The following is a 25,000-nucleotide window of genomic DNA, read 5'->3' on the forward strand; positions in this document are numbered from 1 at the left end:
CTCTGCCTCTCTCTACCTCTCTCTCTGCCTCTCTCTCTCTCTCTCTGCCTCTCTCTTTCTCTCTTCCTCTGTCTCTGCCTCTCTCTCTCTCTCTGCCTCTCTCTCTCTCTCTCTCTCTGCCTCTCTCTCTCTGTCTCTCTCTGTGCCTCTCTCTCTCTCTGCCTCTCTCTCTCTCTCTCTGCCTCTCTCTCTCTCTCTGCCTCTCTCTCTCTCTCTGCCTCTCTCTCTCTGCCTCTCTCTCTCTCTGCCTCTCTCTCTCTCTCTGCCTCTCTCTCTCTCTGCCTCTCTCTCTCTCTGCCTCTCTCTCTCTCTCTGCCTCTCTCTCTCTCTGCCTCTCTCTCTCTCTGCCTCTCTCTCTCTCTCTGCCTCTCTCTGCCTCTCTCTCTCTGCCTCTCTCTCTCTCTCTCTCTGCCTCTCTCTCTCTCTCTGCCTCTCTCTCTCTCTGCCTCTCTCTCTCTCTGCCTCTCTCTCTCTCTCTCTGCCTCTCTCTCTCTCTCTCTCTGCCTCTCTCTCTCTCTCTCTCTGCCTCTCTCTCTCTCTCTCTGCCTCTCTCTCTCTTTCTGCCTCTCTCTCTCTCTCTGCCTCTCTCTCTCTCTCTGTCTCTCTCTCTCTCTGCCTCTCTCTCTCTCTCTCTGCCTCTCTCTCTCTCTGCCTCTCTCTCTCTCTCTGCCTCTCTCTCTCTCTCTCTGCCTCTCTCTCTCTCTCTGCCTCTCTCTCTCTCTCTGCCTCTCTCTCTCTCTCTGCCTCTCTCTCTCTGCCTCTCTCTGCCTCTCTCTGCCTCTCTCTGCCTCTCTCTGCCTCTCTCTGCCTCTCTCTCTCTCTGCCTCTCTCTGCCTCTCTCTCTCTCTGCCTCTCTCTGCCTCTCTCTCTCTCTCTCTCTGCCTCTCTGCCTCTCTCTCTCTCTCTCTCTGCCTCTCTGCCTCTCTCTCTCTCTCTCTCTCTGCCTCTCTGCCTCTCTCTCTCTCTGCCTCTCTGCCTCTATCTCTCTCTGCCTCTCTGCCTCTATCTCTCTCTGCCTCTCTGCCTCTCTCTCTCTCTCTGCCTCTCTGCCTCTCTCTCTCTCTGCCTCTCTGCCTCTATCTCTCTCTGCCTCTCTGCCTCTCTCTCTCTCTCTGCCTCTCTGCCTCTCTCTCTCTCTCTGCCTCTCTGCCTCTATCTCTCTCTGCCTCTCTGCCTCTATCTCTCTCTGCCTCTCTGCCTCTATCTCTCTCTGCCTCTCTGCCTCTCTCTCTCTCTGCCTCTCTGCCTCTCTCTCTCTCTGCCTCTCTGCCTCTCTCTCTCTCTGCCTCTCTGCCTCTCTCTCTCTCTGCCTCTCTCTCTCTCTGCCTCTCTGCCTCTCTCTCTCTCTGCCTCTCTGCCTCTCTCTCTCTCTCTGCCTCTCTGCCTCTCTCTCTCTCTCTGCCTCCCCGCCTCTCTCTCTCTCTGCCTCTCTGCCTCTCTCTCTCTCTCTGCCTCTCTGCCTCTCTCTCTCTGCCTCTCTGCCTCTCTCTCTCTGCCTCTCTGCCTCTCTCTCTCTCTCTGCCTCTCTGCCTCTCTCTCTCTCTGCCTCTCTGCCTCTCTCTCTCTCTGCCTCTCTGCCTCTCTCTCTCTCTCTCTCTGCCTCTCTGCCTCTCTCTCTCTCTCTCTCTGCCTCTCTCTCTCTCTCTCTCTGCCTCTCTCTCTCTGCCCCTCTCTCTCTCTCTGCCTCTCTCTCTCTCTCTGCCTCTCTCTCTCTCTCTCTCTGCCTCTCTCTGCCTCTCTCTGCCTCTCTCTGCCTCTCTCTGCCTCTCTCTGCCTCTATCTGCCTCTCTCTGCCTCTCTCTGCCTCTCTCTGCCTCTCTCTGCCTCTCTCTGCCTCTCTCTGCCTCTCTCTGCCTCTCTCTGCCTCTCTCTGCCTCTCTGTGGTCTTCTCCTTACTCACAACCTTGATCTGGCCCGAGGCGACTCAATCAGTCGACCGTTGTGGCAGCTTTGACGCGGCCTACTGGGATTCTTACCAGGTCACTGAGACAATCTGACGGCTTTCACAATATATTAAGGAAATGTAAAAGTCCATGTTTCACAGTTTAACTGATTGATAATAAACATGTTTTTTTATTGGCTTTGGAATTATTTTTTAATGCTGATCTTTGACCATCAAGCTCTTAAACATACCTGCTTTCCACCTCTTCCATCCCATTACCAAGGGGTCCCTTTTCGGTGGTGCGGCGATGTATCAGTCATGAGAGTGGCCAGCAATTTGCTGTGAAGATCGTGGATGTCGCAAAGTTTACCTCCAGCCCTGGGCTCAGTACAGAGGGTAAGGCTTAAGGACATAGTCACTATTCTGAGCCTGTGTGCCATACATCTGTGTAATCATTGAGCTACCAAAATGAACTGGTTGCACCAGAGAGAATGAGTTGGACTTTCATTTTAGATTTTTTTTTTTAATGGTTATGTAAGAATTTTTGCTGCTGCCTGCTTGCTCATTTTTGTATTCTTTTTTGCACCACTTTGTAAAATCTTAATTTTGATCTGTTGTAAGTATACTTGGCTGCATTGTCTTGGAGTTTCACTGTTTAGGATTTATATGATCCATCTGGTCATATCAACTCTTTTATTCCCAGGCATTATAATTCAGTGGGTTTTTGCTGTGAGTCATGTTAACCTGTTTTGGATAGAATAAGCACAAGGTTTATGGGATGCATTTTGATTTTATTTTACTTTTCCTAGACTTAAAGAGGGAAGCAAGCATCTGCCATATGCTGAAACATCCACATATTGTGGAATTATTGGAAACCTACAGTTCAGATGGCATGTTGTACATGGTGTTCGAATTGTGAGTATGGAATGTAAAATTGGGAAATGTCTTTTCGCATCGAATAGCGGTAATTCGAAAATTTCCTCATTCTGCTTACCTCATCATTAACTCTCTATCTCTCTATCTCTCTATCTCTCTATCTCTCTATCTCTCTATCTCTCTATCTCTCTATCTCTCTATCTCTCTATCTCTCTATCTATCTCTCTATCTATCTCTCTATCTATCTCTCTATCTATCTCTCTATCTATCTATCTATCTCTCTATCTATCTATCTATCTCTCTATCTATATCTATCTATATCTATCTATATATCTATCTCTATCTCTCTATCTCTCTATCTCTCTATCTCTCTATCTCTATATCTCTATATCTCTATATCTCTATATCTCTATATCTCTATATCTCTATATCTCTATATCTCTATATCTCTATATCTCTATATCTCTATATCTCTATATCTCTATCTATCTCTCTCACACACACACACACTCTCTGTCTCTCTCGCACACACTCTCTTTCACACACTCTCTCTCTCTCGCGCGCTCTCTACTCTCTCTCTCGCGCTCTCTCTCTCTCTCTCTCTCTCTCTCTCTCTCTCTCTCTCTCTCTCTCTCTCTCTCTCTCTCTCTCTCTCTCTCTCTCTCTCTCTCTCTCTCTCTCTCTCTCTCTCTCTCTCTCTCTCTCTCTCTCTCTCTCTCTCTCTCTCTCTCTCTCTCTCTCTCTCTCTCTCTCTCTCTCTCTCTCTCTCTCTCTCTCTCTCTCTCTCTCTCTCTCTCTCTCTCTCTCTCTCTCTCTCTCTCTCTCTCTCTCTCTCTCTCTCTCTCTCTCTCTCTCTCTCTCTCTCTCTCTCTCTCTCTCTCTCTCTCTCTCTCTCTCTCTCTCTCTCTCTCTCTCTCTCTCTCTCTCTCTCTCTCTCTCTCTCTCTCTCTCTCTCTCTCTCTCTCTCTCTCTCTCTCTCTCTCTCTCTCTCTCTCTCTCTCTCTCTCTCTCTCTCTCTCTCTCTCTCTCTCTCTCTCTCTCTCTCTCTCTCTCTCTCTCTCTCTCTCTTCCACCTCTGCCCCAAATTCCCTCCCAGTATGGATGGAGCTGACCTTTGTTTTGAGATTGTGAAGCGGGCTGATGCTGGCTTTGTGTACAGTGAGGCAGTGGCCAGGTTAGTTTCCTCCTTTCTTTTCACATTTCTGTACTTAATCCCACCTTCTTACTATCTGATATATTATTTCCGAGTTTGTGGTTTCGTGTCGCGCTATCTTCGACTTTGTTCTACGCTCGAGTAACGTGATATTTGGCTTACATTATCTCAAAGACCATATGAGGTGCATGGTACAAAAAAAGTAAATAAAATGGTTCTGAAACAATGAAATCGTGTTCCACTTACTGCATTAAAGTAAAATTACTACTGTTACTCTGCATCAGTTCCTTTCTCAAACACACCCACCCCAACATGTCGTGCAGAGCGCGGGTTATGCTAGTTAGTCTTAAGTTACTGTCTCTTCTTCTTTTCCCCACCATTCTCTTTTTCTTCTCTTTTTTTTTTAATGCCTCCGCTGACAAAGTCGACAGAGACATTATGTTTTCGGTTTGTTCGTACGTATGTATGACTGTCTGTCCATGCTAATTTTCTGTTTTCTCTGCAAACGCTTATCCGATTGACACAATTTTCACCATTGGTACGACTGCTCATGTGTAATATTTTAATGATAATCATGATGTCATAGGACATGTGGTGTGGCAGCCATATTGGTAAAAAGGAAAAAAAATTGGACCACTATCTCTGAAACCGCCCCATGGAATAAATTGAAACTTGGTACATAGCAAGCACTCCTCATGGGGAATAAGAGATTGCTTTTGATGATGCCATAGGTGGTTTCATTATGATGTCGTCATTGCATACATTGAACGCTTTATCCGATTGCTATGAAATTTTTTGAGGGCCATCTCTGCTTAAATTGTATAGGGGTTAAAAAATTGATGCCATCGGTCACGTGGTTCAGGAGCCATATTGCTTTTAAAATAAAGACCTTCAAAAATCTTCTCTGAAACGGCTGAACAGATCGAGGTGAAACTTTCCAGGTATGATCGCCTATCCATGAGGAACAAAAAGTTCTCCATCTATGATGTCATCGGTCACATGGTTTGGCAGCTGTGATTTTTTTTTGAAGAATAAACCTTAAAAAACTTCTTGAGAAGAGCTTGACAGATCAATGGAAAACTTCACCCACAGGTTCCCCAAGCCTTGGGGATGCCATGATGTTCATGAATAATTAATCGGTCATTTGGTCTGACAACCATACTGCATTGAACAAAAATCATTCAAGAAATTATTTCTCTTGAACCGCTTAATCAATCGGCGTGGCATTTTTAATCTCGTCCTCATAGGGAATATATGTTTATATTTCACCCTGTTCGGATGCATGATCTGGCAGCCAGAATCATTTAATATTTTGAATCTGTGTTCAGGGATTTAAATCGAACTTGGTACAAGAATGTAAAATGATGTAATAATGTGGGTGGGGGCAATACCCCTTCTATTTATTTATTTATTTTGGGTCATATCACTTTCACCATTTTACATTTTGCCACACAAGTGTATATCCTGTTTTTTCGCCACAGCAGTTGCACTCCCTCACTTTCTGTTATTGCTTTCCTTCTCCCTCTTATGAATGTCTTTTTCAGCCATTACATGCGGCAAATTTTGGAAGCACTACGCTACTGTCACGACAACAACATAATTCATCGGGATATGAAGGTGATGCTTGCAGTTTGTCGCCAGTACTTGTTTCTCTCCTCTCCTCCCTCCCCTACCTCATCCCTTCCTCCCTCATTATGCATCTTCTCTTCAACATCATCCCTTATAGGAGAGATGTTTTTGCACATTCAGATGTAATGCTCATCTTGCGTGGCAGGATAGTCGCCTCTTCGATTGAACAAAATGCTTGGTGTTGGCTTAATGGTTATGGTGGTTTGCTTGGGATCCTAGGATCCTGAGTTCAAATCCCGCTCAGCTGTTGAATTAATACCAGGTAGGGTTGACTGTGCCTGTCATCCTTCCGAGGTTGGCAAAATGAGTACCAGCTTGCTGGTATCCTGTGTCAGAGTGGTGACCTGTCCAGGATTGTGCTCGATAGCCCAGGAGATTGCTGAGGCAGCACCAACGCTCTGCACAGAGTATGGTCCCAATGGATGGATGGATGGATGGATTGAACAATATGTGCAAATCTCGTTTGTTTTTAATCTTTTAATCCCATGTCAAATCTCTGAAGGGTTTCACATTCATTGATTTGAAAGAAAGTGCACATGCCAAAATAGTGCATGAAAATAATGCTGATCATTTTTCTTCAAAAATGAGGACGAGTGCACCATGAATTGGTCCCTGGTAGACAAACTCAGTAAAATACTGTCACAGGTGTGTTTGCCAAGTCGTACTTGTGTGGATCTACAGCACCTCATATGCATGCCCGGTTTGGCAAAACTACTTGCGGCATGGGAAATTTTCCTTCACCTCTGGTTCCCTTTGTTCTCAGACTATCCCAATGGTGAAGAAAGAAAGCATCTCCACACACTAATTTGCGTACAAATGTTTTGATGAGAAAAAATAATGATGAGCAAATACGCATGTTTCCATTTTCCCAAGAGCACAATCACCTTATTTTCTCATGTACATTGCAGTCCTGCAATCCATTTTAATTGTTTGAAATGTTTTACGAGATGAAATCCTTCAACATTGAGTATCAAAGCAATTAGCCCCTGCACTATCTCTCTGCATGCTGCGATATCTCTGGACCAGTGTTGCCAATTGCAGTTTCATTTGCTGTACTCACCAGCTCTTATACCCCCATACATCTTCTCATTTCACTTGAAAATTAACTGAAGGCGTTTTTAGATTTGTCCTTTTTCCTATTCTTCATTTATCACCGCTATTCTGCGAGGAGTCAAAATGGGTGAACCAAAGATGCTTTTTCAGAGATTATACAAATTCAGGAACAAGCATATATCCACTTTGAAGGGTAAATTGCTTCCCAGTAAGTCATATGCTTCAATGCAATAATAACGTGCATTTTTTTTCCATTCCACCCAAGTAAATAATGAGCCAGTAACAAAATAATTGGAGAGTTCACAGAACACCGTGCCGTCTTAAGAAAGTGGACATGGGAAGAGTCTTTTAAACGCTTGCTTTGTGTTTCCAAGCATGATCTCGATTTGTTTTGTTCGTGATCCTTGCATAACAGGTGTGACCGCAACCATACGAACACGGTGGATCAAACGGAATAATCCCGAGCTGACGATGCTCCGCTGAGATGTGTTTTTTTTGTCTGCATCGAGGTTCATCCATGCATTTGCACAATTACAAACCTTTGACAACTCCTTTCAGAGAAAATGATGATTTTGGAACAATCGTCGAGAAAAAGATGCAGTAAACAGACAGCACTAACCCTAACCAGAGCCCATATTTGTCTGTTACTTTGCAGAATCTCACACAGTTATTCTGCATTCAGGACATGAGACTGTGTGAATGCTGATTCTCATAGTTGTTTTGCCCTCAGGGCATGAATATTTTTTTTTTTCAAAATACTGCACTGCTAAACAAAAGGTGTTTGAAAGTGCCAAAAAGGTGATTTGTGTTCTCCAGTATTCAAGTATATAGTTCAATTGAAATAAAATAAGGATTTTAAAGGTTGTTCAAAAAAAAAAAATTTGGAAGTTTACCACCGTCTTTTGCACCACCTTATTTAACCAGTTACATGAGTCCTTCGTGCCTGTTGTTTGTGTCCTTTTTGACATCCTTAAAAACAGCGAGTTTTCTATTTTGTTTGATTGCCAGACAGGCAGACGAAAAAAATTATCTCATTCCTCTCTGCGCATATGCGATTGAAATGACTTCACAGCCAACGTACTGCTAAATTACAGGCTTGTTTTCCGATTCCTATTCTGATTCATGTTAAAAATATAACATTCAATTGAAATCAAGTTGTTCCTTGATCATAAACTTGCATTTGTAGACAGACAGACAGACAGACAGACAGACAGACAGAAGTGAACCAATTGCTTAACCTCGCATTTTTCTTCGCGCATGCGGTGTAACTAGAACAGCACTCACGAGAGTTCATACCTCCGCCAAGCTGAACAATTTATGTTTTGTATCCCACTAATAGGCTGTGTCTGAATCCGGACCTGAACCAAAATCTAATCAGCTTGTTCTTGCCACCTACCCAACTCATCCACCAAGTTTTGTCATAACCCGTCCACAAGGTTTTGGAACATCGTGCTATAAATAGTTTTGGCCCTGTCTTTCGATTGTAAAGAATCATTTTAAAATAATCCTGTATCTGCATCTTTACCAAAACCTAATCGATTCGTCCTTGTCACACACCCAGCCTGTCCAGCAAGTTTCATCCGAATTTGTTCGTAACGTTTTGAGATATCCTGCACACAGCCAAACAAATAAACAGACAGGGGTGAATGCATAACCTCCATACACCTTTGGTGGCAGAGGTAATAAGGAACACAAAAATAACAATGCGAGTTTGTTACATGTTTATTGCTACCAAACCACCAAGTTTTCACTTGCTTAACTACATTCCATTTTCTCAAGCATTGAGTGGTTGTCCCGGTGAGTACATAACTACATATGGTAAGGTACAAAATCACATCTGTTAAATATGGACATGACTCGCCTTGCCTTAACTTGAAGATATAATTGCAATAAGTATTTATTTATTTATTTTTTGCTTCAACATTTCTTTAAGAGTCCTGGGGTAACAGTAGTTTCTCTTTATTACTTCTCTCTGAGCTACAAATATTAAACATTGCATGCACTCGCTCTTATACTCGCATTTTCATTCTGTCTACTTATTTTTATTGGTTATCTCCAATTATATCCTCGACTTTGCTCTCTTCAATGAAACCTTTTTTATTTTTATTTTTTACAGTGTATTCTGTCATTCTACCTTCATTGTTAACTTTTATTGTTATTTTTCTGATATGTATACCAAGTTTGTCATTTCTCTGCTTATTAACCCAATATTTTATCATTCCATCACTTCCAAACATCATCAATTCCCACTGTATTCCAAGGTCTTTCTGCACATTGTCATCATCATTCCAAACTGATATTCCCAACGCATTCTTTTTTTTTCATTCACTTGTATCATCCCCTGAATAGCTCTGTCGCACTGTAGTCATCACTGTGGATGTGGGTGTATTAGACTTATGTAGGTGGAAGATTCTTCGCCATTTAATGCCAATTCCTTTTACTGACTTTCTGAATCCCCGATTAATGAAAAAGTATATAACAGGGTCCAAACATGCATTTAATGTCACAAGACATAGTACAATCTCATTGGTGACGTGGAGTCCCGGTGCAAACTCGGCTGGCAAAAGCCCAGCCTGACTTAGGAGGAAGAAAGGACGAACAATATGGTATGGCACAAAACACACGCAGAAGATGCAGAGCACGACAAGACCTTTTCGACTCGCATCATGCCCAAATGCATTTCTTCTACAAACTGCCTGTGCTACAGTGCTTGTGACCATATTCATATGCCTTTCTAACTGCATGCGAATACCCATGTAGCAAAAGACCATGACTGCCAAGACCACAAAGAAGGCAGCTACAGCAATCATGTTTATGGCGACTGCCCAGATAGTCTTTCCCTTCTTGTAGTAGTAGCATCGGATCTGGTTTGAAGTTTGCTGTGAGACTCTCATTGTATAAAATGGTATCTCCATAAGTATAACACAGATCCACACGGATATTGCAATTGCATGAGCGGCACGAGGCTGGGTAACCAGTGGGCAGGAATTTGGATGCACCAGCCGGAGATAGCGGGTTATTGCGACACAGGCCAAGAGCAGTATGCTGTTGTACATGTTGGTATAGCAGAAAGCATCAAACACACGGCAGGCATCGCGGCTCAGAGGTGGTGGGTGTATGTCAGGTGGAGCAGAAAACTCAGTGGCACGCACTGGCATAGCGAGTGATAACAGCGTGTCAGACACAGCCAAGTGGAAGAGGTAAACCTGCACGGCAGAGCTCCTTGTGTGGCAAGCGAAGACCCACAGTGCAAGAGTATTGGCAGCGAGTCCACCAGCAAAGGCAAGAAAGTAGATTACCGCCAAAGTCTTGAGCAGCGGTTCAGGTACAGAGATGATTGCATCGGTGGTGGTATTGGGCATGGTTGAGAGAGCTGCTGTGGTTGTTAATGAGCCATTATCCATGTTTGGCGTTCCACCAGGTGAAGCTCTGCTCGTGCTGTGGTGTCTCGCCGTCTTGTGTACACTGAAAGCTTGTGTTGTCCTTTATTGTTCCTTTTCAGTTTAGTCACCCTTTCTTGATTTCACTCGAAGTCTTCTGTTTCGTTTGTTCAGTTTCTTGCTTTTTCTTAACTTCTCTGTTTCCTCTTTCTTCCTTTCTCCCACCCACTTCCTCACCAGCATCCGTAGGCACTGTTATTGTGATGTTTCAACCATTGGTATGTGAGAAGGAGGGGATTTTAAGCAAGTGGTTTAGATTTGTGGTGGTTTGGGTGTTGGGGACGACAGGGAGAAGAGTTATGGTGTGAAGTGTTCGGTGGAGCGAAAGTCTGTTCACCTTGAGTAATGGTGGTAGACAGCATATGGATGGGAACAGCCCTGTTTTAATCAAATATTAATTTAATTATGCATGTTCACCATCAACAGAATAATAATAAAAAAACATTTCAGACATTAATTATTAAAATGAAAAAGAAACTTTGTAAACAGTCATTTGATAGGTGAAAAAAAATGGTGTGTGTGTGTGCGTGTGTGTGTGCGTGTGCGTGTGCGTGTGCGTGTGTGTGTGTGTTGTTTGTTTTTTTAAATGTGATATGTGTATAATAACATATATTTGTGTATACAATATATCACGTATAAGTAGTGCATACATATTTCTGCACGCGAATCAGGATTCATGTGTATGTAAAATCACCATTCATGTATATGTGCCGCCACCACCGGTCGTCATCTCGACTCGTGAGTCTCTAAGACTGAATTGAGCCTTCCCTGTTCCTGAAGCATCCATCTTCACCCCAGCGAGGAACCATAACTCATGGACCAAGTGCTCTCCTCAATTGTGCTCCGTCTCCCCCTCCATCTCTGGGGGTTCACCTGATCCCACCCAGGGACCTCCCCACTCACCCAGACACGCATGCCATTGCCACTCGTCACCATCTCTACACGCAGCCACACCAAAGCTCTGTTACATCCGTCCACGGTAGGAGTGAGTCAGCAAAAGGGAGTCATCCACAGCAGGATCAACAGTGCAGCAAGCTGCATGGCTAAGCCGTGACCCAAACACCTTTTCCTCACTGAAGCTGTTATCTTCAGCGCAGTCCTCGACCCCATCGATGCTCGGTCACACCCTCGATGGGATGGAGTCGATACAGCCCTCTAAGCTGCACGGACAGGCTGCGTCCCAAACGCGTGTCGATCATTGTGACACAGGGTTCCACGTATGCAGTCCTCTGTCCCACCTCTGAGCTGCCGTCCTCAGTGTGGTCTTTGCTCCCATCGAAGATGTTATTCAACACAGTCTTCGGTCCCATCAGTTTCCAATGAGATGAGGCACAAAGCGTGCCACCATCTTGGTCACCGAAGGTGTACAGAGGTTATAGTTGCACCCCTGTTTGTCTGTGTAACGAGGACAAATTGATTAGATTTTATTGAAGATCTGGATTCTGATACGATTTAAAAAAAGGGATTCTGAGAGAGAGAGACAGAGACAAAAACGATATAGAGAGCACAATATCTCAAAAGATTATGGATGGGTTATGACAAAACTTGGTGGATGAGTTGGGTAGGTGACAAGCACAAGCTGATTAGATTTTGGTTCAGGTCTGGATGCAGATCCAGCCTATTAAAGGGTTGAAAAACAGAAACTGTTCCTCCCGGTGGAAGTATGCACTTTCCAGAGTGCTGCTCTAGTTTGTCCCCCGCTCATCCAACAGGTCAGTGACTCAGGACATTATAATGAGCTCTGTCTGACCAATTGACTGAGCATCCGTCAATGTACTTTTATATTCGTGATATTTCAAAAACCATTGACTATTTGGCTTTCATATTGTAGATATCTATTTCACGTAATATTATCTCAACCTGATTTGATCACGGCTATGATTGGCTGAATTATTTTGCCATGGTAACCATCTTTGTCACCTGTCTTGTGTACACGATATTTAAAAAAACGTTCAAGATTTAGCTTTCATATTACATCGATGTATTCTTCATACCATCCAACAGGTGGGGGACCAAGAGTATCAGCTCCTTGTTTTTAAAAAAAATTTTTACCATAATATTTTCTGCGAAACCAAGTCTGCAACTTCAAACTTCTACTTGAGAAATCTTGATAATTGATAGTTTGGCTCCCTGTTACCATCTTGGCTATGTGCAGTAGTAGTCCAAGTTCTTAATTGCTGCCTCCCTATCAAATCCTGTGAGGTACCGAGCTTTATGGGTGAAAACTTCAACCATGGTAACTCGCATCTAATAGAGCATGTTTTTTTGAATTGTGCATGCTTATTGTACTACGATGTAAATCCTAAGGTTTGTTCTACTACTACTGTAGGTTACATTCTCCTCGGAAAATCCTTTGGTGAAATGATATGGGCCTTTTAGGAGGATATTAAATATGGAGATGTAGGTGAAAAAGAAGATTTTTTTTTTAACTTAGCAAGTCCATTCATCACATCTCGGTGGTATTTCAGGCAAGATGAGAAATTGCAGCAATCTGAATACAATCAGCATTTTGAGGTTAAATTTGAATTCTGAGGTCTTGAGACGAGGGAAATTCTGTTAGCCCATTGTCAACAGGGACTCACCAGGTGGCTATTATGATAGCATCATTTACATATACTGTATGTGTGTGCTTTAGCAATAGCCTGCTGCATGTCGCACATAGCAAAACGAGCCATCTGATCTTCCTCGGTGAAACAAGTTCATTTCCCTTCTCCCTCGTGAATATATTTGCCTTCCCAGATAATGTGCACAAAATGAAAGTTGTTTTTATAATTATTTTGGTAAAAGTTATGAAATGGTTGCAACTTTTCACAAATCTGTCAACTTCCTTTGTGCATGGCAGTCAGAGAATGATTAATTTTGAGATAATTTGTAAAAGATAATGAGACACTATAAGGAGCAGATAAATGAAGAATAGGAATACATCATTGAGAGATATGAAATATGAACTGTGGACAGGGAGAAGAGGGAAAAGCAGAGGGAGGAAGAAGGAGAGGAGAATGCTGGTTGACTATTTTGAGTTGCGAAATATCGGCCGTCATTGTTCGGAAGAAACTATGCCACAAAGTTGTTTTCCTATCAGTGACTCTTCCTTTTGGTTTTCTCACTATTACTTCAGCCATTAAAATGCTCCTTTGCAAGGCATTTCTGCATGTGAAAGAATATGTTAAGCAGAGGCATTTGCTGGCTTCCAAAAATATTCGGAGCCCGGGTCCTCTCAAACCTCATATCCCCTAAACCCCCAATAAAACATTTCGTGCAGTGACACATGTAGAAAAACAGGTTAATCGTTATAAGGTGGCCTATCGCAGCCAAGGCATTAAAATATATTCGGGGCACAACAAAAAACATTCAGAGCACATGTCCCATGGGCTAGTGCCCAGCGGATGCCCCTAATGTTAAGAATAAATGCTTTATACTTTGACTACTTAGCATTCATGACTACTTTCACAAAGCAAAGCATGAGTATCGATTCTCTCATGAACACTGGATCTGGTTTGATTTGGTGAAATTTAATTTGTTCATTTTGCGTGCCCTGTTGTGCCAGGTCAGATTGACTTACCGTGCTTTAAATCGTTTTGATACATTAACAATGACATTGCCTTGTTTTCCATGGACTTTATAGTGTGTATTAATTATCAAGGGTTTATTTATGTGGCACTTGATCTATTCAAATAAATTGTAATTTAGACAGCTTTGCCCACACTGGCTTTGCCAAGATTGACTTTCAGACCTTTGTCAGAATTACAATTAAATATCCTGCTGGTGACACAGTTGCACAAAAAAAGGATTTTGCTTGAATATACTTGCTCTGCAATTATTTTTTGACATTGTGGTGTATTTTTATGCCTTCGCTGATGAAGTCACCGAAGGCACTATGTTTTCAGGTTGTACATCCCTACACATGTACGTCCATCCGTGCTAATGTTCTCTCTTTTCTCTGCAACCGCTTATCTGATTGACACAATTTTCACCACATGTGCGATGACTCGTATAGAATGCTTGAATAATAATTGACGTTATAGGTCATGTGGTGCAACAGCCATGTTGGCAAAAGGGAAAAACTTTGGACTTCTGTATCTCTGAAACCGTTCCTTGGAAAACAATTGAAACTTCACACATGTAAAATACTCCCCATGGGAAATGTGTGATTTTTTTTTTGTTTGATGATGCCATAGGTGATTTTGTTATGACATAATTTCATGCGTCGAACTCTTTGTCAGATAAGTCTGAAAAATGTTGAGGGTCATCTTGTGCTAAATTGTGGGGGGAACGAATTGATGACATCATCGGTCACGTGGTTCGGCAGCCATATTTTCTTAACATGAAAGCCTTCAAAAAGCTTCTCCGAAATAGCTGAACAGGGCAAGGCGAAAGTTTACAGGTATGATCGCCTATCCATGAGGACAAAACGTTCTCCACCTATGATGTCATATTTCACATGGTTTGGCAGCTATGTTTTTTGTTGTTGTTGAGGAAAATACCTATAAAAACCTTCTCCAGAAAGGCTTGACAGATCGAGGGGAACCTTCACCCACATGTTCCCCAAGCCTTGGGGATACAAGGATGTTCACGAATAATTAATGGATCACACAGTGTGGCAGCCATGTTGGATACAACATAAATCATTAAAACAAAAAATTCACTTGAACCGCTTCAATCATCGATATGAAACTTCACAATTATGATCTAATCGTCATGTGGAGTATGTGTTTTATATTTCAATCTGATTGGACCCATGGTCTGGCAGATATAATTTTCTTAATACTAGCAAATACCACCCGTCGCTTCACTGCTGGGAATTGAGAGGGGGGGAACAGGAGAGAGAGACAGAGACAGAGACAGGAAAAAAAAAAAAAAGCAGTGGGAGGAAGGGAAGACAGACGTGCGGTGGAGTGTCAATTACGATTCATGCTGTCTTACCAAAATGCTTCTTCATAGAATAACAGTGAAGATGAAAACAAAATAATGTTTGAAATCCATTTTGTACCGATCATACTATAAATACTGCCCAGAGATATCCAGAGATTAAACAAAGTCCAGAGACGAACACCGCCAGGACGCGTCCGCAGAAGAACACCGCCCGGACGCGTCCGCAGAAGAACACCGCCCGGACGCGTCCGCAGAAGAACACCGCCCGGACGCGTCCGCAGAAGAACACCGCCCGGACGCGTCCGCAGAAGAACACCGCCCGGACGCGTCCGCAGAAGAACACCGCCCGGACGCGTCCGCAGACGAACACCACCCGGACGCAAAGAGAGAGATAGGCAGACACAGATATATATATATATATATATATATATATATATATATATATATATATATATATATATATATATATATATATATATATATATATATATATATATATATATATACACATACACATACACATACACATACACATACACATACACATACACATATGTATGCTTCACAACCGGGCGTAGTGGCGTGCGCCTGTAATCCAGCAACTAGAAGGCTTGGGTTGGAGGATCGCTTCAGGACGGGTGCTCTGCGCTGGGCCGCGCTATGAGAGGGTGAAGAGCAGCCCGGAATCATGGCGAAACCCAATCCTTATTCCCTGTGTCAAAAGAGGCGACCAGGGTTGCGTCAGGAAAGGCATCCGGCGTAAAACCTGTGCCAAATCAGTATGCGGATCATCACGGATGATCCGCTGAGGCGACCCCTAACGGGAGCAGCCAAAAGAAGAACAACATATTGTTACGAATTTGGAATTCAATTGCACACAACATACAGGTTCCCTTAGTCAGCTATGTTGATGAGTGCATGTTCCCTAGATAGCTCACCTTCCATTGTTTAAATGTTTTGAAATCGATTAGATGCGCCGCGGATCGATTTAATAGTTAGGGAACGAACAATGGAGACGTCCCTCCCCCTCTTCTGCGAAGAGGAAGAAGAACCCTGCCATCCCGTGACGTCAACAACTCCCTCCCACCCGTGGTTGAGCGGGGAGTGGATCACGAGGGCATGAGTCACGCTGGGTGTGGGGGAGGGGGTGGGAAGGATAAAGGGGAGATCCTTTCTTTGTTCGTGTGGGAGTCCCGTGGTAGGGCTGAGTTCGTGGGAGTCCCGTGGCAGAGTTCGTGAAGAAGTCCTGTTCTGAGTCCCGTGTGCAGAGTTCGTGTGCTGAGTCCCATGGGAGGAGTAAGCTTTTTGCTTCGGAGAGAGCAGTCGTTCAGCAGGCCATCGGGTCCTGCTTGGCTTGCTTGGCTTGAGGCCTTCGGAAGCTTTTTGCTTCGGCTGGCTCAGTGAGCTTCGGCTGCTGCTTTGTTTTGGAAGGAACTTAAGCCGGTTGTTTGGCTCCAGCTGCGAGTGGAGGCTTCTTCCTCTTCTTCCTCCTCTTCCTCTTCTTCTTGGTTCGTGGAGCTTTTCGTTCTCCATTTTGTTTCCCGGCTTGGTGCGACGCATCGGCCTCTTCTTGGAGTTTGATCCTCAGGGAAGCGACGATCGACAGGAAGGATCGGCGCCTCGTCTCACCGGCACGTGTTGAGAAGCGCGGGAGGATTCACGGGAGCTCAGGAAGGATCGCGGCGATTGGATCCAGCTCGCTCTCGCTGGGGCCTGGGTCCAGACAAGTTGAAGACCACACGAGGTGGAAAGGTTCGAGTCAAGCTCTGAGTTTCAGCTCACCTGTCCTCCGAGCTGGAGCTCATGATTAAAGGCCTCAGCCACCATTTCGTGTGTGTGTGTGTGTGTGTGTGTGTGTGTGTGTGTGTGTGTGTGTGTGTGTGTGTGTGTGTGTGTGTGTGTGTGTGTGTGTGTGTGTGTGTGTGCGCGCGCACGCGTGTGTGCGTACGTGTGTCCGTGGGCCCGTCTATAAGTAGGAACTGCTGTTAAGTGTAAATGACTGTACATAATAAGTAGACGGTTGTAGTGCTTTTGTTGCTTGTATAATTGCATACGTGTTTTGCTTATTTAATTGCATACGTGTTTCATTATAATAAAGTCCTTGTGTGAATGTAAACCTGCTCGTTGCGTCCATTCCCTCATTGACTAAACATTTCGTGTGTTGGGAGTTAGAAAGCCGTTGGTTTGCAGTAATAGGGGGACATTTGGACCGACGGTTCTTGGCGATTACGCCGCTCGGAATCGCGCACGGACAAGCTCGCCTCGGCGGTTTGTTCCGTACGAGTTCCGTCGAGGGTGGAATACCCCGGAAGTTGGATCACGTGGGTATTTCGGTACATTGGAGATTGGCAATCGACCCTACCCCACGTGATCTGCCAATTGGCGTATTTCGGTTCTTGTACAAGGACCCGTTTCTCGGAGTTATCCGGGCGGCGATCTATGTTCCAGGCAATCGGTCGGGCCGACTCGACTTGCGGCTCCGTTCAGAGTGGTCGGTTGGCGGCTGACGCCCGGCCAGTAACAATATGTATGCTTCACATGCGCGCGCACACACACACACACACACACACACACACACACACACACACACACACACACACACACACACACACACACACACACACACACACACACTGGGCCGATATCGGAAATTTTTCAGGAATCGGTAGTTGGAGTCAGTGTGATTACCGACTGCAGTACGTACTGTATACAACCTAGAAACATTGAGTAGCTTTCACTGGAAAACAGCGTTGCATCTATATAAACGTTTCAGGGAGATGTGCACAAACATTAATATTTATAAACAGCTGCGTGTGACAGTTGGAAAAAAATTTTAGCTCGGTAATTTAGAAAACATGTTAATATGGCAAATAGCTCGGAAATAGTGTCATCAACTATATTTTGCTTTGAAACTCAAAAAGGGAAATGTATAACCCTTGTAAAAAGCACACCTGATAACCAAATGCTTTCGAAGCAGTCGCAATGACAAAGGAAAACCTAATAAAACCTCCAGAAGATACAGGATTAAACTTTGCCACTACGGCACCTGTAACAGATGTGGCATATCCACACACCTATGGCGAGTCCCGACAGGTCCAAATCTACCGATATGTACGATGTCAGTGTGCACGGTATACATACTTCTACCTTGTAACTGTCAACTATATCCTGATCGGGACACGAACTGTACCGGTATCGACTGTAGGGCTCTCAGTAAGTGGCTTAAGCACTCAAGCAAGCACTCCAATGGAATGCCTGGCTTGGCAAGTGATTATCAATTGCCGTTGATAGAATTATACAACCGGAAATGCTCAAGCAATGTCCGAATTGGACAAATGAATATATTTTTTCTTAGTGTTTGAACTGCTGCTGAGTTTGATTGTGGAGCTTAAATCTTACAATTCTGCTTCGTGTAAGAGATTCTTGAGGTTATGACATTGGCGGAAATGAAATAAAGCCATGAACGCTGGCGTCTCCTGGCGTTTAAGCATTGCAATGTACCCAGCGATTTGTAGCTGTGATGAACAGGCATTCGATAATATGAGTGAGGAAAGTGGAAAAAAATGACTGTCAAAAACCTTTGCGGCCTCTTCCAAGTCAAGGCATGCTTGAGCTGGCCAAAAAACATGGCGGCTTCAGACCCCAGCAAGGTAACCCAGGAAACTCCTTAAGACCCCATTTTGAGCAAGGTGGCCGAGGATCGCCTGATAAAGGATATAATTAAATAAGGTCGTTAATTATCTTCAAAAGGGGTGTTTTAATTACACCCAATTTTCACTCATGCACTTCCTTGGAGTTCCCTTGATACGTATCAAAGTTTCAGACTGCTAGGTTTCCTCATGGTTTTAGAGTTGGAGAGGAGACGCACACTGACGCACACTGACGCACACTGACGCACACTGACGCACACTGACGCACTCACACACACACACACACTCACACACTCTCTCACACCCACACCAACTCACTCTCATACACGCTCACTCTCCCTCACTCACTCACACTCGCACTCACTCACACAATGACATTTATTTGTAAAGATTTTGAATCTGGGTTCAGGATTTAAATCAAACTTGGGACAAGTATGTATAACAATGTAATAATGGGGGGAAGAGGAATATCTGGCAACATCGAAGAGTGCCCGTTTGGTGTTTTTTTTAATGTTTATTTTTATTTCGATATTTTGTCATGTCCCTGCAGATCCAAATATGCTACACCTTGGCTTTTGTTTCATTATTAAGACCACCTGCTAAGATTCCAAATCGTATAAGTATGCCTAACTTACTGGGGAAAATATAATTTGGTTACAAGCTGGTATATTGCTTTACAGTGGAATGTTGCATAATGGTGTATGGAGGCTCTCCCCTGCAGAAAACGATAATCTCCTTCCGGTTTATAATCCTGAGGAAAATGATGTAGAAGGAACAGACACAGCAAGAAGCCATTAGGCTCATCTTGCCTGTGCTCTAGCAGCATCACGTTCATTACCATCGCCAGAGAAGAGGGTATTGCATTTGGGTCCGTTTGTTTGTCCGCTCAGAACTTTCGTCTTTTTCTCTGCAACCGCTTGTCGGATTGAGACGACATTTTCACCATTGGTGCAACTACTCACGTAGAATGTTTTAATGATAATTATGATGTCATAGGTAACATGGTGTGGCAGCCATATTGAAAAAACGGGAAATTTTGGACCTCCATCTCTGAAACCACACTAAAGTAAAAATTGAAACTTGGCACATAGCAAGTACTCATGGGGAATGGGTGTGATTTTTTTTAATGTCGTCATAGGTGCCCTCGTTATGATGTCATTGCATATGTAGAACACCACATCCGATCAGTATGAAATTTTTGAGGGTCATCTCGGCATAAAATGGTCCACAGAAAAAAAATTAATGATATCATCCATCACGTGATTTGACAGCCATATTGTTTAAAAAAAAAAAAACCTTCAAAAATCTTCTTCTCTGAAGTGGCTAAACAAATTGAGGCGAAACTTTACACGTATGACCACCTGTCCAATAGAAACAAAAGGTTTACGCATATGATATCATAGGTCACATGGTTTGGCAGCCATATTGGATTTACCCTAAAACCTTAAAAATTACACCACTCAAAAGAAGTCCTGGTGAGGGTCTGCAATCTCTGATTGCTATTTTTCTTGTTCAATATGTAAACATGTCTCCTTAATTTCACTGGTTGGTCTGGAATTGAGGAGTAAGGAGAGGAAAAGTAGAGCAGGCAAGCTGTATTCCAGGGATGCTTTTTTTGTTTTTGGGTGAGATGAAGAGGTTTGTAAAGTAATGAATAAGAAAACGCTCACATCACATTTAGCTTTTGATGGGATCCTCACAGACATCACAATTACTATAGATGAATACATTCATCCATCGAAACGAAGCTACCGTTCAGTCATTCCAATGTCCATGTACCCCTTTATCCCCACTGCTTTGAAGAACCCACCCAATTCCAAACATATCTACTTTTTCTGCTGCTATTGCCTTTCCAAGGAGACCATTATATGTATTAACTACACTGTGAAGGACCCCTACCTTTCTCTCATTCCCACATTCCTCTTCTTCACTGTAAAGTTGTGGCCCCTAGTTATGTTACTGTCCATTCTACTGAAAACCCTTCTGCGTTTATTTAGTCGATACCATTTATTATCTTGCACATCTCACATAGATCCCCTCGTAATCACCTCCTTTTTGAAGCGAAACAGACCCCTCTCCTTCAGCTGCTCATAACTTAGTCTAGTCAGCCCTGGAATAAATCGAGTCACTCTACACTGAACCCACTCAATGGCAGGTATGTCCTTCCTCGGATGTAGTGGCCAACTCTGTACACAATATTCTAGATGCCTTGTCAAATTCCTGTACAGTGTTAACACTACCTCTTAAGCCCGTCTGCCACACAACGGGAAACGGGGTTGTGCACGCGTGCGTGCGTGGGTGTGTGTATCCAGCCCATAACTCCCCCGCACCTCCCATTTCAGCTTTTGCCATCAACTTTTAAACAAACCCTTATCAGGAGAATGTGGAGAGGAATAATTAATAATTGGGTCAAAAGGGAAAAGCCACAATAAGTACATATAGGTCTTATTAGCCCATCCGCTGCGTAGCACGAGACAGCCAGGTTTTGTAATCACTTCTGTCTTTACCATTTTAACTTTTGTCATCAAATTTTCAGCAAACCTTATTGTGAGAATATCATTTTGTTCATCTCGTGACATTCGTAATCAGCTTTCTCCAAAAATCCCTGTCCTGCACTGCTACCCAAAGCTCTGTCAGAGACAGCTTGATTGCAGCCTGAGAATATTGAGAATATGGAGAACAAAATATTAAATTTTCCTTTTATTTATTTTTATTTTTATTTTTTAGCTGCTCTCATCAAGTTTAGTTTGAGTACAAAGTGGACCCGGATGGGCTTTGCATTTTGAGATACTTTCTAGTTTGATTTGTAAATTATCCATCTGCAAATGCAACTTAAAATCTGACAAGCTTTACCTTTTGCTGCCTGGCACTGTGATGTTGACTTATCCTCTGTATCTATTAGCACCCCAAGATCTTTTTACCTGCGTCACAACTGCCTGTTGCATTATGTCGTCCCTATTTTCATTTTTGTTATCCAACCCCAGCACCTTACATTTCCTAATGTGAAACTGCATCTGTCAATCTTTTGCCAAACCAAAGTATCTCGATGTTCCTGAGCCTTAACCACCCTCCTCTAATATCTAATATCTCCTCTAATATCCCTCTAATATCTTTGAATTAGTTTTATAAGCCTGGTGTTGGCGCAGTGGTTAGGGCAGCGGCTTGGGATCCAAAAGGTCCTGAGTTCAATTCCCGTTGGGCCACTGAATTAATGCACCAGGGGGTTGACTCAGCCTGTCATCCTTCCGAGGTCGGCAAAGTGAGTACCAGTGTACTGGGCCGGTGTATACCCCGGTTAAAATAGGTGTACCATATCCCTGTGTCGTAAGAGGCGACCAGGGTTGCGTCAGGAAGGGCATCCGGTGTAAAACATGTGCCAAATCACTATGCGGATCATACGGATGATCCGCGACCCCTAACGGGAGCAGCCGAAAGAAGAAGAAGAAGAAGATCTTTGAATTAGTTTTATATTTCTCATGGTTCCCCATTTGATCCCTAATTGATGTCTCAAACATCTTCCCACAACTGAAATTAAACTAACATGTCTGTTCTATGATTAGTCTCTGGATCCTTTCTTAAATACTTTCCTACTTTCCAATCATCTGGCACCTGCCCTGAATCCAATAAGCTGTTAAAGATAGAATAGCCTTTGGAAGGTATGTGGTTCCACAGATGAGAGGAAAAAAGACTTGAGGTGTGTAATCAGTCTGGATTTTGGGAGTTTAACCAGGTATGGGTTACTGGAAGAATACCTACAGCCAGGAGTTCCTGGAGGGGGAGGAGGGCTGAGAGAACAGAGGGAGTATCCTGAAGAAAGGGCAGTAAAAAAAACAGGCCACCAACCAGTATGCGATGTGAGAACAGATCATGTACTTGCACTCTGGCAGCCATATTGGATTCACGAAAAAATATTTAAAAAATTATTTCTCTTGAACTGCTTTGTCAATCGACATGAAGCTTGAAAATTATGATTTCGTAGTCGTGGGAATATAGAGTGCCTATAGAAAATGAACACACCCTTTCAAATTTTTCACCTTTTGTTGCCTTATTGTCTGGAATTAAATTGCATTAAATCAGACTTTTTCCACATTTATTTACACATCGTAACCCACAACTTCAAAGTGAAAATCAAAGTCTACAAACTTTCAGAAAATTAATTAAAAATACAAACCTCAAATATCTCGGTTGGATAAGTGTCCCCCACTTATCATAATTATCATTAAGGCCTAAGTCACATTTGCTCTACGGTGAGGATACGGCGGCCGTACGCCCTCTGAATTGACAGAAGCGTGCGGTGGCCGCAGAGTTTCTGCGGTGGCCTCAGGGTGGCCCTACGCCGTTTGGCTATCTTTTACAGGCCGTAGGGGTCGCCGTGGAATTATAACGCGGAGTTATAACTTTTTTTCATTTCTACGTTTGCCATAGCAATTCGACAAGCCGGAAAAAAAAAAACTGGTTAAAAAAATATATATTAACCCATTCGTTACTGTCCGTCTGGCCGCACGTTCGCCTTAGGGCCCCCCTGCGGTCGCCTTGCGGGCACCTTGAGGCTACCTTGCGTCTGCCTTGAAAATTCTATGGCCGCCGCAGGGCCCCCTTAAGGTCACCGTGCGACATCAAATCAAAGACCGTACAGCAACCCCACGTTTTCGGTCTCCACAATTTCTAAATACGCCGTGCGGCTACCCGAAAAATAAAAACATATGTGACTGCTACATTGTGTGACCGTGGAAACACTGCGGCCGCCATATAATTGCTAGTGGCCGTAGATTTTGGAGACCCCACGGCCGCCGTGGCAAATGTGACTTAGGCCTAAAGCATTCTACGTGAGTAGTCGTACCAATGGTGAAAATGTTGTCTCAATCTGACAAGCAGTTGCAGAGAAAAACACGAAATCCTTATTATAGCAATTGTAAACAAGAAAAAGAGCAATCAGAAATTGCAGACCCTCGCCAGGACTTGTTTTGTGTGGTGTTTGTGTGGTGTATTTTGTGTACTGGTGTGTTATGTAATTTGAGACCTAACTGGAACTGCCACTTTGTAACTGCTGGCAGTGATGACCGGGTACCGAGACATCCCGCTTTGATGAAACCCTGCTTTGATCGGGCACCTGACCCTGACCCATGACGTTTTATTATTATTATTCAATTGAATTCAGAATGGGATTAAAATAAATTCAATTCAAATCAAATGGAAGACCAAATAAGGACAGTTCTGCATTGGCGTAATCAGAAGGAACCCCATCAAGCAAAAAGCAAAGATGAAGTCATCAGGAGGAACCTGGATGGGATTCGCCTTTCAGCTGCTACTCCTCTACCCTCAAACCCATCGAGGCACAGCCAAGTGAGTATTCAAAAAATATAATAAAAACCCAGATAGAAAATAAATAATTCTGGCTACCAGACCATGTGTCCAATCAAGTTGAAATTTAAAACATGTTCCCTATCACGACAAGATCACAATTGTGAAGTTTCACAGCGATTGATTAAACGGTTCCAGAGAAAACATTATTTAATATTTTCTTAAATCCAATATGGCTGCCAAATCATGTGACATCAAAAAAACTTCAGAGATTCTGAAGCCATGTGGCTAAACGTTTGATTGTCTGACTAAACCAAGATGGAACTTTGTGGCCTAAATCTAAAGCGTTACTTTTGGTGCAAATCCAACACAGCACATCAACCAAAGAACACCATCCCTTCTGTGAATCATGGTGGTGGCATCATCTATTGGGGATGTTTCTCATCAGCAGGGAGTGGGGCACTTGTCAGTGTAGAAGGGAAAATGGAAAGAACAAAATATGGAAAAATCCAAGAGGAAAACATGCTACCCTCTGCAAGAAAGCTGAAAGTGGGGCGGAAGTTCACCTTTCAGCATGACAACGACCTGAAGCACACAGTCAAAGCTACATCGAAGTGGCGAAGGAACAAAAATATAAATGTCCTTGAGTGGCCCAGTCAGAGCCCCGACCAAAATCCAATCGAAAATCTGTGGCAAGACTTGAAGATTGCTGTCCTTCAAAGCTCTCCATGCAACACGACTGAGCTTGAAGAGTTTTGTGCAGAAGAATGAGCAAACATTTCCATATGAAGGTGCACAAAGTTGGTAGAGAGCTATCCCAACATATTCACTGCTGTAATTGCTGTAAAAGGTGCTTCCGCCAAGTGTTCACTCAGGGGGTTGAATACTTATCCAACCAAGATATTCTAGTTTTGTATTTTTGATTAATTATCTGACATTTGTAGAATTTGTTTTTCTCTGGAAATTGTGGTTACGATGTATAGATAAAGGTGGAAAAAGCCTGATTTAATGCAATATAATTCCAGGCTGTAAAGCAACAAAAGGTGAAAAATTTGAAATTGGTTGTAGACTTTCTATAGGCACTGTACCTGTCATGCACAAGGCCACAATGAGAGACTTCTGGCGAAAGCAACTACATGCTCTC

The 25,000-nt window shown here is 43.3% G+C and overlaps 2 protein-coding genes across 4 annotated transcripts in view; one reads left to right on the forward strand and one right to left on the reverse strand.

Annotated features, from left to right (window-relative positions):
- Positions 1–25,000, forward strand: part of CASK (calcium/calmodulin dependent serine protein kinase) — a 328,238-nt gene that overhangs the window by 92,829 nt on the left and 210,409 nt on the right. For all 3 annotated transcript variants that reach the window (XM_085896794.1, XM_085896793.1, XM_085896792.1), the window contains exons 2-5: positions 2,166–2,278; positions 2,692–2,797; positions 3,855–3,932; positions 5,456–5,528. In XM_085896794.1, coding sequence (XP_085752920.1) covers positions 2,166–2,278; positions 2,692–2,797; positions 3,855–3,932; positions 5,456–5,528 — 370 coding nt within the window. The remainder of the gene's footprint in view (positions 1–2,165; positions 2,279–2,691; positions 2,798–3,854; positions 3,933–5,455; positions 5,529–25,000) is intronic.
- LOC147017796 (lysophosphatidic acid receptor 6-like) lies at positions 8,300–10,271 on the reverse strand. Its single transcript, XM_085896795.1, has one exon. It carries the CDS (start codon positions 9,995–9,997, stop codon positions 8,915–8,917), a length of 1,083 nt encoding a protein of 360 aa, XP_085752921.1. The 5' UTR covers positions 9,998–10,271; the 3' UTR covers positions 8,300–8,914.

The sequence above is a fragment of the Eptatretus burgeri genome, chromosome 10 (genome assembly GCF_056783735.1).
Source record: "Eptatretus burgeri isolate ZD-2024b chromosome 10, Ebu_testis_v1, whole genome shotgun sequence".
Taxonomy (NCBI): domain Eukaryota; kingdom Metazoa; phylum Chordata; class Myxini; order Myxiniformes; family Myxinidae; genus Eptatretus; species Eptatretus burgeri.

Coding starts and splice junctions, on each gene's coding strand:
- LOC147017796 (XM_085896795.1), bottom strand. CDS start 9,997: ATGGATAATGGCTCATTAACAACCACAGCAGCTCTCTCAACCATGCCC.